General features: G+C 39.0%; 1 protein-coding gene across 7 annotated transcripts in view; it reads right to left on the bottom strand.

The window, feature by feature from the left end:
- MITF (melanocyte inducing transcription factor) overlaps positions 1–16488 on the bottom strand; it is a 224225-nt gene that overhangs the window by 90609 nt on the left and 117128 nt on the right. For 2 of the 7 annotated variants that reach the window (XM_060022890.1, XM_060022892.1), the window contains exon 1: positions 9657–9936. The exons of 4 other annotated variants lie outside the window; for them this stretch is intronic. In XM_060022890.1, coding sequence (XP_059878873.1) covers positions 9657–9712 — 56 coding nt within the window. In that variant the 5' untranslated portion in view covers positions 9713–9936. Of the gene's footprint in view, positions 1–9656; positions 9937–16488 lie in introns of those variants that run through there. One more of the 7 variants, XM_060022891.1, reaches the window with a different exon arrangement.

Below are 16488 nucleotides of genomic sequence, written 5' to 3'. Positions count from 1 at the left end.
CCTGACATTAACAAAGCTGTTGACAAATTGCACAATATTGTGAACCACCTAAATCTGTCCCTTAATATGAACATGATTATGTAAATTATGAGGGGAGATGTGGGTCAAAGAATACAAACTTTTAGTTATAAGATGAGTAAGTTCTGGGGATCTAGTGCACAGCACGGTGACTGTAATTAATAATACTGTATTGTACACTTGAAATTTACTAAAAGAGCAGATCTTAAGTGTCCTCACCACAAAAAAGAAAATAAATAGTAACCATGTGAGGTGATGTGTTTCACAAAGCATACATGTAAAAAATCATCGCATTATACACCTTAAATAATTTTGTTAGTTATACCTCGGTAAAGTTGAGGAAACAAATAAAACCATTCAAAAGCTTTAAGAATAAAATAGGTTTAAAAAACAGTAAATTATGATACATAGATTTGATAATATACCTTTTTTTAATCGCACAACTACAAAGTGAGAAATGCATGTCCTAAGAGTAAATTAAAAAGTAGGATCAAAAGTGGATTTACATTCTAATTTAAAATAAGGAGAGAGTGTGTATGTCCACAAATACACACATGACTAGCAAGATGATCATAGTTGCCACCGTGGGAGTGGAATTATAGGTAAATTTCTTTCTCTTTACTTTTTCCCCTGCAAACCATAATAAAGCCATAGTATTTTTTCAATGGCAGAATATATGCCACTAATTGAAGAACATGAGGAACATGAACTAATTTACAAGCATGAAGAAATAACTTGAGTGATCAAAGCCACCGTTTGGCTAGAAGACACTGGATCCATCACAGACAGTATTTTGACAATAGGATGGGAAAGTACTGCCTTATATCCAGCACACTTGTTCTCTTGGAAGTCTTCAGAATCCCAGAAGACTTAATCCCTCTTTCCTTTATAGTTTCCTACAGATGTACAAGACTGAACAATGTAAATACTCTGTATTATTTTTATAGCATACATTCATCCACACCATAAAAATATCTAGCCATTCCTCAAAAATACTCCATCCTTAAGTTTCTGCTAAAAGGCCATCAAAAGAAAATGCATTTTCCCACTTTTGAGTATGTGTTCAGAGCTCAAATGTACTTTCCTAAACCCAGAAAAGAAGGCTATTTTAAAATAAATAAATAAATAGATGGTCTTACTATTCAAAGCCTGTCAGGTTAAAACATTCCCAGAGAGACTGATCCTTTTGATAAAATCAGGAGCAAACCTTTGTGCCATAGCAAATGCAGCTGTGGAAAAATCGCACTAATTAGCTGCTCAAGACGAGCCATTGGCCGTGATACAGGGGGGAAAATCCTTTCAATTAACAGTAAAGCATTCTTGCGACGTCTTAAGTTAAAGTTACTAGTTATCAACCACACTAAGGCTGCAGACTTTAAAGTCAACTACAGTATCATTTAAAGCATTTACTGAAATAGCCTAACAGGAAAAAAAATACATATTTATATGGTAGACCCCTATAAATAAATTAAAATTCCACAAAAGAAAAGCTAGCAGGGCTCAGCTAATTGACATTTTAATAAATCTTCTCAGAAAAAGGAAAAAGTAGTCACTTCACTACACACACTCCCTGCGGGATATTTCCATGTTAAAGATGACTCTCAGAGTCTCAGCCTTAATCTCGATCTTTTAAACATTGCTTTCTCTTAGAAATAATTGAATGGGCAATTATCACCTTGCTGACAAAAATGAAGATACTTACACTTCAAAATGTTACCAGGTCAAATGAGCATAATGATTTAAACTCAAAGTCGAGGTTTATGTGACAGTATTACAGGTGGCCAAAAGCTTATTTTTAAAATGAGGACCTGATGCTTAAACTACTAATAATAAGCAAGAAGAGTTGTCCCAATGCATTTAATTTTAAAAGCTAACTGAACTCATCCAGGGCCCAATCTGCATTAGATAATCCTAATTCCATCAGTCTGATTCCTTTTAATCAGATTATGTAAAGATCATTTATTCAACAAATAGTTATTGAGTGTTTCCTCTGTGCCAGGTGCTGGGAACACCTGGTTTCTAATCTCATAGAGTTTAAAGCCAGGGTCACATAATTTTTCTACGATGCCTTAAAATTAAGTCAATTATGTAGATTATCTGGCTCTTATCTAGTTCCACATGGGAAGGTGTACCTCTCACCACGAGAAATCACCCTTTGAAAGCCAAATGAAGAGGAGACAAATGCCTTTACTGGCACTTACCAAATCACTGAAGCCAGACATGCAACCTCCCTGACAAGTGGGAATTGCTCAATGGTGACTCAAGGAGGACGGCCATCAACTGGACGCAAGTTCTAGCTCAGTCACTGCTGAGCAATCTGATCTTTAACGAGCCACTCAATCTCTCTGAGCCTCTCCAAAACCCACCCCCTAAATGTACAGCAGTGATTGAGTGAGCTAAGTTAAAGTGCTCAACACAGCGGCTAGAATATGGACACTTACATAAATAGCCATAAATGTGACTCAAGTTCCTACCTCGATGGCTGAATTTACATTTTTAACCTTCAAAGTCAGCCTCTTCTCTGTGATGACAGAGGTATGTGGACATGTGCTCTGAATTATCTGGTATGTTCCTAAATTCAGAGTTAATTCCACTGCCTTGATCAACCACTTAAATGTATCAGAAATTCCATGAAATCCAATACCTTGCCATCCAAACAACACCTGCCTGACCACCCCTCACCTTTAACAGTGATGCCAAAACCCCCTCACCAGACTTTAGGAATCAGTCTTTGGTCTCCATATCATCGTCATCCAAGACATGAATCTGGTTGTCAGTTGAAACTTACCCTTCAGGAGGAAGGAGCTGATACACTTTCCCCTACATTTCCTCTCTTCAATTCCTCAGGCAGAGTACAGCCCTGACACTTACTAACCTGTGGCCATGGCCAAGTCAGTCAATCTCTTTGAGCTTCGGTTTTCCCTTATTTATAGACTGTTTAATATATCTGCCTCTGAGCATTGTTAGGAGGATTAAAATTTGTAATAGATGTAAAAAGCTTAGTACAATAACCAGAACATAGGTCACATAAACTGGAACAGAGCTCAAAAATTAGTAGTAAAATAATATGAAACCATGAACATGCTGCTTCTTTTTTGATGCAAGGAGGTGAATTTCCATAAGCCTATATGCAAGTTTGGACCATAGCAGATCTGCCTTTTAAGGTTTAGGCGATCCCTATTTAATTCAGAGAATCTGACAAAGTTTTGCTGGAGTGGAGGGAAGATAATTTACCCTGCAGTTCTCTCACCAGATATAAAGTAAAAATCCTAACATTTTTCTCCAGGAAAAACTAATCTTCTTTATAATCATTCAGGTGATAGAGCTCAAAGCCTAGCATTTGCCTGTACTGGATACAATGTAATTATGTCCAGGAAAGCACAATGGCTAATCACATACACAGTGGAGATGCAGGAAGGCATGATAATTAACCTCATGCACAGGTAAGAAAGCTATACGGAGAACACGTTAAGCTACCAGGGTTTCCAAATGCAAAAGGCTGGCTGCCACAATATCTGCTGTCTAAAGTCAAAATGCCCAGGCTCTATACCTAGAAATTCTGACTTCAGGTTAGCTAAGGCCTAGGAGTCAATGTGTCTACAAAAACTCTGCTCCTGATTTGGATGCCATGCTTAGAAACTAGAACACCTAAGATTACCCATTTGTTTAGTAGAAGAGCTGGGACATGAACCCACATCTTTGATTCTTAGACCAGAACACTTTCTTCCATGTCTGAGGAAATGCACATTCCATTCCCCACCTCCAGTAACCCTCACAAGAGCTCTGAAGAGTCCTTCTGATACTGAACCCAACATGTTGAACGGAATGAAATGGGAAGGACTACTTACTCCTGCCAAACAGGCTATAAAATCAAACAGACAAAAACATTTGTGCAGATACTGCCAATGGATCGTCATGGTTACAACACAACTACTCTATCATAAGGAAAAAATCCACAGGTTGAATCTACAAAAATGTTGTTCTGTCAGCAAAAAGAAATTTTTAAGAGTCTTTAGAAAGTAAGTCCAAGCGCATAAATCACCGAAATAAGAGTCAGTAAATGGACATATCTTTTTAAATGGCAGTCTGGGTATCTAACATTTTAGAATGATCAGCACTTCCATTATCTTAACCTTTCCATTCCTTCCAAAGTCATCGCTTTGTAAGCGTAAAGATGGCTTCTTCATCGTGAATGGTGGAAGCAAGTACCAACAAGAAAATACATTGTTACTTGTCTACATGATATATATATGAAATATATGGTATGTCTGATATATGGTATATATGATATATATGATAAATATATATCTCACTTAAAATAGCTGAGAGTATAACTCATGTAAACATGAAAGTACCAGATTTCACAGTTTGGCTTCAAAAATTGACATCTTGTGCACTTCAGGCATCACCAACCTTGGTTTTAGTGGTCAAGAAAAAAACATGAAAACATGCCAAACATCCAGCTTTTTCTGGTAACATTACCAGCTCAGACAATAAATACTACAGGTTTCTGGCATGGAGGAAATAAAAAGACTTGCAGAGTGTACCTTGTCTTCCTCCTCTTCTTTCCTTCAACAAATATTTGAATGCTTTGGCAAAGCATGTCCAAGGGCCGGGTTCTGCTAGACGTGAGGGTAGCATGGTGTCCAGAGTGGACAGAACACCTGTCCTCTGGAGCTCTTTACTCTCCAGGGTACAAAAGGAGGAAAGTATCATAAAAAGCAAGAACCAGCAATCATAGGCAAGTTAAAAATCTAAAACTGTTACTTTTCAACACCTGTACCCCAATTAGTTTGAAAACATCGGAGTCTCTCCGTATCTACTCAGGATTAGTATTCTTTAAGCTGGACCTTTGACAGATGCCAGTAAGAGTAATTTCAATAATTGATTACATCAAAATCAAAGAGGAACATAATGAGATTCCCAATATATCAATATTCTTCAAAAGAGGGTACAAAAAAATGATACCCTGGAGTGCAGGAAGAAAAGATTAAAATTTATATAAAATTTATCCATCATTTCTATTTTTGTACATGTTGTATATTATAATATAGTATTAGTATAGTGGCACATGTATAAAATTTATAAGTAAAATAAAACACATTGAGAGAGTCTGCTTGAAAAAAAACCTTACTTTAACTAGGAGGGACGGCCAAAAATGTTTGAGACCTCTGTAATATTAGACCAATGCTCTTCTAGGCAACGTTCCTCATCAGATGTTTTTTAAGTTGATTATTTTCACCCCTCCCAAAGAGAGTTTCTCACTTCTATACACTCCAACCAAGGAGAATCTCTTACTAAAAGGTATTTTCCAAGAAGGATATGAAGGTGCCATTTCCTCATTTTAAGGCCATGACTGTCCTCCATTTCCCACAGATGCCACCACGGGTTTCCATGCTCCCCTAACTCTCAATTCCCCTTGAAGAAATTATATCCGTCAGCCTACTATCAAAAAGCTATAAAGCGGATGAAGCTGAGGGTCCCACACTCACACTTCTTGTCTCTCCTATCAAGCTGCCTTTCACTAGACCATGTTGTAGAATTCTTGTTTACACTGTCCGACTATGGAATCTCATTCATATCTAGACGTCATGCTTTAAAAGGCTCTGAAAAATTCGCCTATAAGGTGTAAGTAATTGATATGGCATGACAAGATATCCCACTTAAGAGTATTTTAAAAGAAAGAACTTTTTATCCGAAACTATGACAATCTAATGACAGAATTCAGACATGAGTGTGAAAGTAATTGGAAGGATCTTTTTAAAGACAGAAAAGCCTTCTATCTCTACTCAAATAACTGCCCCCGTCACAGGGCATGCTCTGTCCACTTGTCTAGACAACGTCACAACAGGTCAGAGAAGATTCAAAAGCCTTAATCGCTTAACAATTACTGCATGTCTAGAACATATCAACCAAGATGCAAAGTCTGCAATACTGTGTGGAAATCAAGACAAAAGTACCAATTGTGACCTCAGGAGCAGTGAATGTGTGCACCTGTCATGGTTTAAAAGCCAGCCTTACAAAGAGTGGTAATGATTTATGGTGGTCACATGGTACTTGTGCCTGCCCAGCATCCTGTCCCACTTCTTTGGCAAAGGACCCTGATTTCACCTTGAAAAATCAGTCTCCTCACTTTTCATTCCCGAGGTAGGTTATGGCGGTGCTGCCAACTCCAGACATAGAAACACAACGTAAGTTGGACCAATCAGCATACCCATCGAATGTGCTTGTGCTCTAAAATGGTCCAATAACAGTCAGCCCTATGCTGAGTAGAAATAGAAATATTGACTAGAAATACTGGGGTAAAAGACCTCTATGTATACTAATGTTTGGAAAGATGCTAGGATATAAATCTGGAACTTCCTGGACCTATGTGAAAAGAAAGCCAAAGTAAATGAAACAGTGATGTGAGTTGAAAGAGGGAAAAGAAGCCTGAGAAGGCAGAATGAAGAAGGAGCCAGTGTTTAGATGACACAGAGCATCTGGATCAAACCATCCCTGAAGTCTTGATAACCCTGGACATAGGATATGGATTTACAAGGGACTCTCAATCTCCTTTTCTGTTTAAGCCAGTTGGATGTGCTCTGTTATACCATAGCTCATTTCTGTGGCATTTTAGAAAATAACAGTTATTCCAAAAAACAAAAAAAATCAATGTTTCAGCCTAAGAGCTACAACTCAAACAATCTAGTATCCATTCTATTTTCTCCTCGTTTAGGCTGGTACACTGCCACTCACAACATTTCCCAGCTTTCCAGGAGCTAGGTTGGCTTCACGCCTAAGTTTTGCCAATGAGACTTAAGCAGAAAGGTCATGTGGTACGTCCAAAAATTCTCCCTAAAGAGATACCCATCTTTGCCATCATGTCTCCTTGAATTTAGCTGTAATGGCTGCAGGACTAGCAGCCACTCTGAACCATGAGGATGAGAACCAGACTTAAGGACAGAGCTGGAATGTTCCTGGCCCTTCATGACCAGATAGAGCCAGCACTATGAGGGCAGAGATTTCTGTTTTAGTCACATATAAATTCCCCAGCACTTAAAAAATACTTAGCATATAGCAGGATGAAATAAATATCTATCCGAAGAGTAAATCTGGTGTCTCTATTCTAATACCCCACCTCCTAAAATCAGATAACACTAAAACCTTAGTGTTGGAAGACCTTTAGTCAAACCATTTGCTTGAGTCATCCAGTGGCAGAGAACACATTTTTCCCAAAAAGCTCAGTTCTAGAGACCTACTGTATTACCTTAATTCTAAGACAAACTTTCCTTCCATGTTTTAAGAGTTCTCAAGTCAGAATAGATCATATAATCATTGTATATATTCAGTAGAGTTTTCATCTCCCCTGAACAGTCACCTTATAATCAACATTGAATTGGATATAAGGAAATCCATTTGATAGACAAATACTGTGGCACTGGACTAATCATAGCCACTCAAAAGCTCAAAGGAGTTATAGTTTGGATAACCCAGAAATCTGAGCATCGGAGAAACACACTTAATTAAAAGGCAGAGGAAGAAACATCAATTCATTCAGTATCTGAAATGAGAATCCACAGAATGGAACAGAGAAAGGCACGAGACATGGGCCCAGAATACCTCTGTTGAGATCCCAGCTGTCGTTTCTCAGCTATATGACATGGGCAGGACCTTTCACCTGCCCAAACCTTAATTTTGTCATCTACAAAATGGAGGTAGGAAAAAGTACCTTTGTCACAGAGCAAGTATGAGAACTGAATGTATTAATGCAAGTAAGATTCTTAGCGTAGTGGCCAGCACACCCTGCAGACAATAAGTAATAGGCAATGGATTCTTCTGTGCTGTACTTCAATTCCTGGATTGGTACCCTCTGAGGCTCCTAGTAACTTGAAACTAGTGAAAACTGACAAGTTATTTTCTAGGAAGCCAAATCTCTTACAATGTTGCCTTCTGCTATGGTGTTTCTTTGCTTTCCTAGAGGAAAACACAAAAGAAACAATTAATTCACAGTGTGTGCCCTCCAAAAGAGCAGGCACAAAGAAGTTAATGGGCAACAGCTCAGTGAACAAGTTTTGTCAAAGATGTGTGCTAAGAATTTCATTCTGCGAGTTCATAAAGGAAGCATGTTCCTGTAGCCAGTATTTTAGTTAACCGGAAAAAAAAAAAATTCAAAATCAATTAAGCAAAAGTAGTTGAAATTAAGAATTAATTTGGGTGTAAATTCAAGGATGACACCACTACTGTCCTTAAGCTGAATGGCATGTTTGATCCAATCATGATATCCATTAATTTGCTTAAAAATATTTCAAAAATTAGTACGTTTTAGGGGACGTTGTTGTGGGGTATGAATCACAAAGAATAGCCATCATCTCCCTAACTAGTATCTGATTTACAAAGCAGAAAATTATAACATTTCTAACAGCACAACATTTTAAATACACAATTATGTATACTCTGTTCATAAAATGTTCTATCATTTTAGAGAAATGAGTAAACTGTTTTAATGACATACAATGAAAAACATCTATAAAAGCAAACAATACAGCAAAATTAGCAAATGAAAAATAATTTTAAAAGCTACTGTAAAACCTTTTAAAGATTTACCTACTGAACATTAGGAACTTTTACCACAATTACATTTATGGGAATTTTATTTTTTTCAGAATCAAATTCTCAAAATAGTTCTGCTACATTTAGTATTTTTCCATTATTCTTGCCGTCTTTAAACACACCTTCACAAGCTGCTGAACATAATGCTTTTCTGACTTAATCAGAACCTCTCTCATGACCCAGGAACGTTCAGTAAATAATTATTAAGCTCCAGAGGTGGCTTTTGCTTAAGTTGATTTGCTTGAATGCTTATTCACTTAGGGACACAGCTTTTAGTATTGTTTTCAAATCTTATCGCCTAACATTTAAAGTAAATGTTGAAGGAAATGGGGGAGTGGGAGGGGAGAGCTATGATCCATTTAGCATTTCTCCATTTTAGTATTTCTTTGAAAGTGCCAATTTCAAGCTTGTTCTACATTTCTATGCCAGACAGATGATTCTGATTTTGGATGTTTTGTTTTCCTCTCAAAGAGAAAAAAAAAATCAATATGCAGAAATGCAAATGAGATGTTTATTAATGCAACTGTTACTACTCCACAGTTGGGGGGGATGGGGGGGCAGGGGGGGAGAAAGCAAAAAATCCAAAGTGTTTGCAATGGGGCAATTTTGACCAATGTCACTAAGCACGCTCGTTTTCCTGAAGAAAACCCTTTTTTATTCATCACAAAGCTGGGCTGCAGTCTACCTAGTAATCATAAATCAAGCTCTGTTCTCACTCAGATTTTTCAAGCAGACATTTTCTGGCATGATTAATTTAAGACCAACATTCCATTTCAAAAGAGAAGGCAGAGCTAATGGGCTAGCATTTCAATCCTGCCTCCCCCCACAAATTAGTCGTTATCCTTGTCATAGCCACCTACTAGAGGTTACAGCTGAAGCCGATTAAAGCCACAGTCACAGAGTAACAGTTCCAGTATTTTTAACTCCGAATAGTACCTCCCCTTTCTCTGTCCTCCCCTTAAAAAACAAAAACAAAAAACAAAACCAGAAAACAAAACTCCTGTCAAGTGGTCCCAGGATTATTTCCAGAATAAAACTTCACTTACAGATATAAGCTTTCAAAGGAACAGGGCATGAACATCTGAACTCTAAGCGCCTCCATCTTTTTTCCTTTAAGGTGTTCTGCAAGCCCTTGGTGAAGAGTGAAAGTCAAAGTTAGTTCTGGCACTGGCTGTGTCACTAGGGGTGGCTCCTGATAAGGCCCTGGAAACTCCAATCCAAGCACAGCTCGTGCTACAACCGTGCCTGGTGTCTGTCTGAAACAGCAGACCTGTTTAATCCAGTACCTACTGTACCTGCAGGACAAAAATGCTGCCTCACCCTGCAACGGGGGCTTCGCCAGGACACAGGCACCACCAGAAATCCAACCCAGCAGCCAGGTGACACCTTGGGATGCTTACTTAGCCCTCCCGAGCACAGACAGGTACCGGTGGAGGCTTGCAGTGGCTGCGCGTTACAGAGAATGGGAAACCTGAGGTAATTTCACATACCGGTGAATTTCTAACACTTAAAAGACCCACAGAATCCAGGAGGTTGTGGGACAGCTTCTGCCCCTTCTCAACTGGGGAGACCTCTAGCATCAGCTCATCACACACCTCTAGCTGCTTTGCATCCACGCACAGGCATTTCTGGAACTGGAGCTTGATTACTGAACGTGCTCTCCTGCTGACAAGCTAGAGATCTGGACAACATTCCTTACCCTCAGATCCCAAGAATATACGGAGGGCTACCCTTGCCCAGTCCTGGTGGAAGTCAAACACAAGCTGCTTCAACTGTGGGCACTATCTTTTAGGACATCTTTAGGCCATACATCTGTGTATTCTTAGATTGTCATCTAATTAAATTCTGAACGTGCCGAAATAATAATACATGCTCTCTCAAAACATGCTTTAAAATTGTGACATGACCTCAATATTATCAAATACTGATGCAGCTCCTACAGACTCAGCACACCAAAGATGTCCTGCCCACTTATGAAAATATGTCTGTTTCTCCCTACACACAATTCAGAGGTCAGAACAAAGACATCTGACATGGACTAGCTGTGTATCCTGGGCAAGTTACTTCACCTCTCTGTGCCTAAGAGTTTGTCTCCGAAGTACATAGTTGGAAAACAATGCAGTCTCTATAAGCCATAATCCAACTTGAATTTTATAATGTAATGAAATTATCTTTCTTTAATTTCCCTTTAATAATAGCAAATATCCAGCCAGGAGTCTCCGACAAGCTATTTCTGGCTCTTTTTATTCTTTGTTCATTTTTTCTTTTGTAGAATAAATATTTATGGAACACCTACTACGTCCCAGGCACTGTGCAAACTCTTGGAGTTTACAGTCTAATGGGACACATATTAAATAATCACCCAAATATATAATGAAATGTGGTAAATGCTACAAGGAGCTGGGAAAGCTTAAAGTGTAAGGGTCAGAAAAGGTTTCCCTTAGGCAGGGGCCTCTGGGCATAGAAGTGAGTGGGGGTATCAGTCATGAGTTACGGGTGTGGAGCGGGGCATGGGAGAAGAGTCTTCTGAGCAGTGGTAATGACATGTGCAAGAATCCTGAAGTGGGGAGTTAGAAGGAAGATTCTTTGTGGCTGGAGGACAGAGAGTAAGGGAAATCCTGGCGTCCGTGAGACTAAAGCAGTGGCTAGGACCAGACCATCAGGATCTGGGAGATCAGAGAAGAGTCACTGATTTTGTTCCAAGATGAACAGGAAACCACTGAGAGGTTGGTTGTAAGCAGGGAAGTGATGGGCTCAGATCAGAGTTTTTAGAAAGGTCCCTCTGGCGGCTGCTATATCGAGAACCACCTAGAGAAGGAACAAGATTGGCTACTGCAATAGTCCTAGTAGGAGGTGATGATACTTTATGGGGGAGGGGGAGGGACAAGAGTGGAGAGAAGTGGATTAAAGTGGGTAGATTACTGGTAAAGCTAAAGACCAATAAATAGAAGGAATGGGGGTGGGGTGGGGAATCCAGGTCCCTGATGCAAATGATTGCATTCATTAACAATAGTTATTGAGGAGTTTCTACACACTTGGCATTGTGCTGGGTACTAGGGTTAACAGATGACTAAGATGCCACACTATTCCCCTTACTAACCTACTCCACACCTCACTTCTCCTGCCTCTAACACAGTTTGGCATAAAAATCAAGAACACAGGTTCTGGACTTCCCTGGCAGCGCAGTGGTTAAGAATCTGCCTGCCAATGCAGGGGACATGGGTTCAAGCCCTGGTCCAGGAAGATCCCACATGTCGCAGAGCAACTAAGCCCATGCGCCACAACTACTGAGCCTGTGCTCTAGAACCTGCGAGCCACAACTACCGAAGCCCACGTGCCTAGAGCCCATGCTCCACTACAAGAGAAGCCAATTGCAATGAGAAGCCTGTGCACTGGAACAGAGAGTAGCCCCCGCTCACCACAACTACAGAAAGCCTGCACACAGCAACGAAGACCCAACACAGCCATAAATAAATAAATAAATTAATTAATTAATTAAAAAAAAAAGAAGAACACAGGTTCTGGTGTCAACTTAACCAGGTTCAAATCCCACCACTTACTCATTCTGTGACCTTGTGCAAATTTACTAAACTTTCCATGTCCCAGTTTCTTCACTTGAGAAAGGGGAAATGATAAATGGCTATCCTGTAGGTTATTGTTAAAACGGAAGGAAACAATATATGTAACGTGTATGGCACAGTCTGACACACAGTAAGCTCTCAGTTAAAAAACAGCTCTTACAATTATGATTGTAGTTGGAACTGTCTATTCTCGATGCACACTGACCAATCTACAGAACCAATGGAAATGCAACAGAGTGAAAAAAAAACATAAAGAAACTGGAAGATCAAAGAAAACAGAGAGGGAAGGAAATTACCATATCAGGACCTTAAAGGGATGATTTTTTTAAAAGACCAAGCTGGACTCTCTCCCACCTTGGACACTATTTGAAGCTGCATTAAGTTACAATGCACCCGGGTAAGTTTTACAACTGAAACCCTGATTTATTACATGCTTACACACAGGGAAAATCTGTACCCTCTGTGGGCTCTCAAACGTTGATCACGAAACCAATGGAATCAATTCCAGCCATTCCAGCAGGGACAGAATGTGGTGGCAAATGCTCCCCTGGCGTGTCCCGCCAATGACATCGCCTGACATTTTGTCCTGGACAATCTACCACCCCAAGGAGGCTAACCGCTGACCATTTACATAAGTGTTCAAGTAAAATTACCTTTAAGGGGCACGTGTTCAACTTATTCATGGTACTTCAGAAATATCTATATTATGCTAATGTTCTTGGGGGATCTCCCTGAACCCAGCAATGTAATACCCACTGGCAAATGGAATAAAGGTTGACTTACACATCTGACACCATCTACAAAATTCATAAAACATTACATACATTTCCACGATACTGCCCCTCAAGCAGTCATGCAATTATTCAACAAATGTCTTCTGAGGGGCAGCAACCATGTCTGTTTGGTTTACTATTGTATCCCTAGAACCTAGTAGAATAAATAGTCCATGGTTCAGAAATAAAGACGCAGACGTAGAGAATGGACTTGAGGACATAGGGAGTGGGAAGGGTAAGCTGGGACGAAGTGAGAGAGTGGCATGGATATATATACACTACCAAATGTAAAATAGCTAGCTAGTGGGAAGCAGCCGCATGGCACAGGGAGATCAGCTCGGTGCTTTGTGACCACCTAGAGGGGTGGGATAGGGAGGGTGGGAGGGAGACGCAAGAGGGAGGAGATATGGGGATATACGTGTATGTATAGCTGATTCACTTCGTTATAAAGCAGAAACTAACACACCATTGTAAAGCAATTATACTCCAATAAAGATGTTTAAAAAAAAAAAGCCCATGGTTGATGTTCATACGTTTAAAATGGATTCATCTATAATGTGTAAGCAACTCTCTTGTTCACATTTGTACTATTCAGATATGTATCCTAAGTGCATATACATATATAAATCCACATGTATAAACACACACATATATACATAAATGCATATATACACCGAAACCCTAAATTTAAACACAAACTAAGAATTGGTAGCAGAGGAAAAAGAAAGATACTATTTTTTAACACGAAACGCTGAATGCAGAATAAAAATATTACCTGTACTCCAATACAATTCAAATCTTAATTACTACTCCTTGCCCCAAATTCCAGCAAATCAACTAGAGTCATCAGAATTCTTACTGACCTTTTTCAAAGACAACCTTAACTAAAATGGAACTTAAAACTATCAAACATCCAAGTGACAGCCAACTTTTCCTTTTTCTTTTTTTCTTTTTTTTTTTGGCTACATATGGGCCTCAATCTTTTTTGAAGGAAAAATTCAATCACTATGTTGAACATGTTAGAGAAGAGATAAGAGGTTTTACTTGTTATCCAGTCCAAAACTCAGCTGAAGAAAAGTAGAACCACTCTTTTATCACAGTCAGAATTCTTCTTGTTTTATTTGGGTATCAAATGTTTTATTGCCCCCAAAGCACATCATTTTCTTATATCTTTCCTTCTGATAGTTATTGCTCTTTTCAGTAAACTACTTCTACTCACCACCCTCAAAATAGTTAACATTTGAGGACTTAATACATGCCAAGGACTATACTGACCCATGAACTACGCCCCTACATACAATTTAGGAAGCACCTACCCTTCATGTTTTATTGTGATCCCAGCCAATGGTTCCCAAACGTGTATCCCTATCAGAAGCACCTGGGGACATTTCTCCCCACTCCATCTCCTTAAAATCAACTCAGGAGCATTTAAAAATACAAATGTCAAGAATCTTTCCCCAAACAAATGATTGAGACTCTCCAAAGGCATCGTTTTGGATTCTATATTTTTAAAAAAATTCTCATAAAGGACTAATGTGAAGTAAGGCCTGGGAACCACTATTATACAACATAATATACATAATTATATATAATATATTCTATGTAAATTATCTCTCCAAGAGTGACAGAAAAACACCCAAGAATGTAAGTTCCCTTTATTTGTTGAATAAAGAAGTCTTTACTTGAATAGTTCGATATATTAAAGTGTTCACTTGGAGTTTCAATGAATATGCTTTGAATGTTGAGTGAAAGCCTTGATTCACGAGTATCATGAAAGTGATTACAAAACTCACAAACTACTCTCCAGAGTAACAAACACTCTTTTCCCCACATGCCATCGTGTTCACGCTCTGGAAAAAGATGCCACCGAAAGGCCCTTTTACTCTAACATTTATTGATGCACGCAGCATTTGCGAGACATCTCTCAAGTGCTGTGGGGAAGATAAACAGGAAGATGCAAGAGGCTCTGCTTCTCTGGGGTGAGCCCCAGAGAAACCCCAAACTCACGTACACAGGCCCATGGTAAGAGGGAGGAGGAAGGACAGAATGGCTGCTCCAGGGGCTCCTTCCCAGGGGGGCTCCTTCCCACCTTTCAGATGAGGTCTCACAGGTTTTCTGTTTCTTCCCTAGGGAGGGCTTCCCCTGCCCCCTATCCTACCTAAAGCAGGAACACCCACTTCTGCTATTTACTCTCCCAGTAAATGTTTTTTTTCTTTCTTTCATAGCACTTACTCCAACTTCTAATCATTTTGTTTGTCTTTCATCCTTGAGGGCAGGGTTCTTCCTTTGTATTTATTTCATTCTCGGTGCCTGGAATAAAGTAAGTGCTCAATAAATTTTTGCTAGATGGATGGATGGGTGGGTGGGTGGATGGATGGATGGATGGATAAATGGATGGAAGAATGGATGGATGAGTGACAAAATGAAAAAGATCAGGTAATGAAGGAGCTATGAAATATAATTTGATGATGGCATTTAATTAATTAGGAAGTCAATAGGTATAAGTGGGACTCACAATTGTACACTTTTCATTTGGAAGCTTTTAGTTGCTGAACACAACTCACTTTTATGGATAAAGTATTAGGATACAAAGTTACAAGGAACTGGCAACCCAGCAGTTCTAATTTGAACCCCTCACAGCATGACTGAGGGAAATTTTTAATGACTACTTACCTGCAGAAATAAGTGTTCAGTACCACTCAATAACGTTTATCTCTTTCATCCTGTTTCTTCTTTTTTTTTTTTTTTTCCTACTACCAGGAACAGATCTCCCTGTAACAATGATGGTACAGCACCTTCTGAAAGACGGCTCATTGTACCTGGCTCACAAAGCAGCCCTTTAAGGTTGAAAAGGAAAATGCAGACAAGACCAAGATGACCCCAGGTAAACTTAATCTAGGCTCATGTCAACATTATGAAAGAAATGTTAGATGCTTATACAAATATCCAGAAGAAAAAAATAATGCTTTTTTAAAAACTGTTCAGAAAACTCTGTCCTGAGAATATAGATATAATCTACAAAGAGACATCTCAAATGCTGTCAAAGTAAATCTTTAAGCAATTAATGAAGGGAGAAATAGATGAAATAATAGCTTGGTCTTTCATAAATAATCAATACGAGACATTAGTTCCTTCCCTTGAGCTCTCTGATATTATCTGTTAGAGTTCACTTCAAAACAAATACTTGCTCTGCATTAAAGGCGATTCAGGAGCTGTCTCTTTGTTCTCTATAAATGGCAGCGGGGTATTTTCAATAAGCAGACCACAATCTACAAAATAAGCCAAGCTTGTGAGACAACACAAACTTGAGGAGGGAAACACTGATTTGAGATTATGCCACTTTGATGGCATTTCCTCAAAGGAGAAATTTAGTAAAAATGCAATTACTTTCCTTATCTAGGTAAATAAATAGGAAAAGATAATGCTGTTGTCATGGGGGGGGCACAAAGTTACTCACACTACGACTTTATAAGAAGTGAAATCTTCGCCTTCAGGACTTTTCACTTATTTAAAAAGAAAAATGT

This window comes from Delphinus delphis, chromosome 10, assembly GCF_949987515.2.
Source record: "Delphinus delphis chromosome 10, mDelDel1.2, whole genome shotgun sequence".
Taxonomy (NCBI): Eukaryota; Metazoa; Chordata; class Mammalia; order Artiodactyla; family Delphinidae; genus Delphinus; species Delphinus delphis.
The sequence above is the reverse complement of the archived record's forward strand: the minus strand, read 5'-3'. Positions and strand labels throughout refer to the sequence as shown.